The 3,384-nt window shown below is 38.2% G+C and overlaps 1 protein-coding gene across 1 annotated transcript; it reads left to right on the forward strand.

Moving 5' to 3' along the window:
• Positions 1-948, forward strand: LOC106830783 (olfactory receptor 1L8-like). Its single transcript, XM_014840590.1, has one exon. It carries the CDS (start codon positions 1-3, stop codon positions 946-948), a length of 948 nt encoding a protein of 315 aa, XP_014696076.1.
• The last annotated feature ends 2,436 nt before the right edge of the window (positions 949-3,384 follow it).

The following is a 3,384-nucleotide window of genomic DNA, read 5'->3' on the forward strand; positions in this document are numbered from 1 at the left end:
ATGGAAAGAGGTAATCAAACCAAACTCAGTATCTCTGAGTTCATCCTCCTGGGACTCTCCTCCCGGCCTGAGGACCAGAAGCCACTCTTTATCCTCTTCCTTGTCATATACATGGTCACCATAACAGGGAACCTACTCATTATCCTGGCCATCTGCTCTGACCCCCAGCTCCACACCCCCATGTATTTCTTCTTGAGTTGCCTGTCTTTCACTGACATTTGCTTCACGACAACCGTTGTCCCCAGGATGCTAGTGAACTTCCTGTCAAAGAAGACCATCTCCTATGCTGGGTGTCTGACACAGATGTATTTTATTTATGCTTTGGGAAACTCTGACAGCTTCCTTCTGGCAGTCATGGCCTTTGACCGCTATGTGGCTATCTGCAATCCCTTCCACTATGTCACCACCATGAGCTACCACCGCTGTGTCTTGCTGGTGGCCTTCTCTTGCTCATTTCCTCACTTCCACTCACTCCTACACACACTTTTGCTGAATCATCTCACCTTCTGTGACTCCAATGTTATCCATCACTTTCTCTGTGACCTCAGTCCTCTGATGAAATTATCCTGCTCCTCCACATTTGTCAATGAAATTGTGATCATGATAGAAGGATCTGTTGTTTTGGTGACTCCCTTTCTATTCATTGCTTTCTCTTATGTACTAATCCTCATTGCGGTTCTCAAAATTCCCTCAGCTGCTGGGAAACGTAAAGCCTTCTCCACCTGTGGTTCTCACCTCACTGTGGTAACCCTCTTTTATGGAAGCATCTTCTATGTCTATTTACAGCCCCTGTCCACCTATTCTTTCAAGGACCACATAGCAACAATTGTCTACACAGTTTTGTCCTCCATGCTAAACCCTTTTATCTATAGCCTGAGAAATAAGGACCTGAAACAGGGCCTGAGGAAGCTTATGGGGAAGAGGAAATCCCAGGCCACACCCTCTTGAAAAATCCACAAGTGGAATCTGCTCCACTTGATTCTTTTTTTTTTTTTGAGGACCATTAGCTCTGAGCTAACATCTGCCGTCAATCCTCCTCTTTTTGCTGAGGAAGACTCTCCCTGAACTAACATTCGTGCCCATCTTCCTCTACTTTATATGTGGGATGCCTACCACAGCATGGATCTCCAAGCAGTGCCGTGTCTGCACCCGGGATCTGAATCAGCAAACCCTGGGCCAACGAAGTAGAACGTGCGAACTTAACTGCTGCGCCACCAGCCAGCACCTCCACTTGATTCTTGTTTCTTCTGGTTCATGGTAAACAATCAAGCTGTTGGGGGGTTAGCTTTTTTTTTTCTTTGGTGAAGAAGATTGGCCCCGGGCTAACATCTGTTGCCAGTCTTCCTATTTTTGTTTGAGCAAGATTGTCACCAGGCTAACATCTGTGGCAATCCTCCTCTATTTTGCATGTGGGATGCCATTACAGCATGGGCTTGATGAGCGATGTGTAGGCTTGCACCTGGGATCTGAACCTGCAAGCTCTGAGCTGCTGAAGCAGAGTTTACAAACATAATCACTACATCACTGGCCCAGCCCCAATGTTAGCATTTTTAAACCATGTGAGACAAAGCTATTGTGGGTACTTACGTCCATTATGATGGTGCACCTGTTGGCACTCTCTCTGCTTAAATCATAACACTCTTCTTAAGTATTCCTCATCTTTCTTATGAAGATTCATCAGTTTCTCAACTCCCAAATACTTATTTAAATGAGTCCTTTTTCCCGCAAATATTTTCTGAACAAATTTCTCTTTTTTATTAAGACATCTTCCCAAATCCTTCACATTTCAGTGTATTGCTGAAAACAATCACTTCATTTATAACTGTTGAATGTCTCTGCAATCATTTGAAGGAGGAAACAGTGGAGGGAGAGAGGGAAGAGGAGGCTTATATTTTAGCTAATTTTCTCATTTTGAGGATTTTTATAATTCCTTATTTTTCTCTTTCAAAAACACATTTTCTTGTTTAGAAATAAAGTTTTTACTTTTATAATCTTCTCTTTCTTTCCTTCGTTTATTATATTTTATTTCTTTTGAATTTCCTCTAATTTTTTTTACCATGTGATTAAAAAATGTTAATGGCCAGAAAGAATAAGAACCAAGAGTGATAACATGAAAGTTATGCATTCTACAGCAGAGATGTTGGAACTTTTCTTCCCTCCATCTATCCTTAAAGTTATATGTTTAAAAATATGTAATTTAATACTTTATTATAAAAACTTTCACTGTTAGGAGTCTCATCTATAGAAATGTTGTCATAAATGTATATTGAATATTGAGATGTTTTTTCAGTGAATCCTAGTTTATAGCAGATAAAAGTTGGCAATAACCTAAAACCCTATCATTAGAGAATGGAGAAATTAATTATGATTAATTAGACAGAATGAAACACTATGCATACAGCGTGTCCAAAGAATAAAATGGATGTCTATTACTTCCTTGAAGAGCCATTAAGTAGCAAAATCTGTATGTGGAATGAAGTGTAAAAGTATGAATTCATTATGTTAAAAGTTATATTAATATACACGAGTGTATAGTCACTGGAGTAAGTTCATGGGAGGGACAAAGAGGGAGAAAATTTCTACTTTGTATGCATTTGTAATGTCTGAATTTGTTCAAATAAATATTTATAGCTCATGGAATTTTATTGATAAATCAGATCACCCATGCAATGGTGAAAGACTTTGTTTCTAAGTTACCAGCTGAAGAGAAACTTTCTAGATGTTTGCATATCTGAAAAAGAAGAGTAGACCTGATTCCAACTAGTTTGCTCCAAGCCTGGGCAAAGGAGCCTAGTCATTGTCCTTGGAAACTGACAAGCCAATTCTAAAATTTAAATGGAAATGAAAATGGCCTAGAACAGCCAAGACAATCTTGAAGAAAAATCACAAAGTTGTAGGACAAACAATACCAAATTTCAAGACTTAATATAAAGATAAAATAATTAGTAAGGTATAGTATTTGTATAAAAATACATAAATAGATCAATGTAACAGAAGAGAGAACCCAGAAATATGTCTTTATTTATATAATTACTTGATTTTTGGCAAAGTGTCAATGCAATTTAATGGGGACACATTCAACATGTTCAGCTGGAGCAACTGGATATGCACTCAGAAAACAATTAAACCTTGACCCCTTACTCGACACCACACACAAAAAATAATTCAAAGTGACTCATAGACCTAAATGTGAGGGTTAAAAGTATAGAATTTCTTGAAGTAAACAGAAGGAAATATATAAAAATGTATCTGCAACCTTGAGATGAGTGAAGAGTTCTTGGTCGGGAAACGAAAAGGGCTAACCCCAAAAGAAAAATTACTAAATTGAATTTCATCAAAATAAAATTGCTGTTCACCAAAAGATACCTTAAGAAATGAGAAATA

Source organism: Equus asinus, chromosome 10 (assembly GCF_041296235.1).
Source record: "Equus asinus isolate D_3611 breed Donkey chromosome 10, EquAss-T2T_v2, whole genome shotgun sequence".
Lineage (NCBI taxonomy): Eukaryota > Metazoa > Chordata > Mammalia > Perissodactyla > Equidae > Equus > Equus asinus.

What these genes read in the sequence shown, in the direction of transcription:
- LOC106830783 (XM_014840590.1), top strand. Translation starts at nt 1, where the DNA reads ATGGAAAGAGGTAATCAAACCAAACTCAGTATCTCTGAGTTCATCCTC.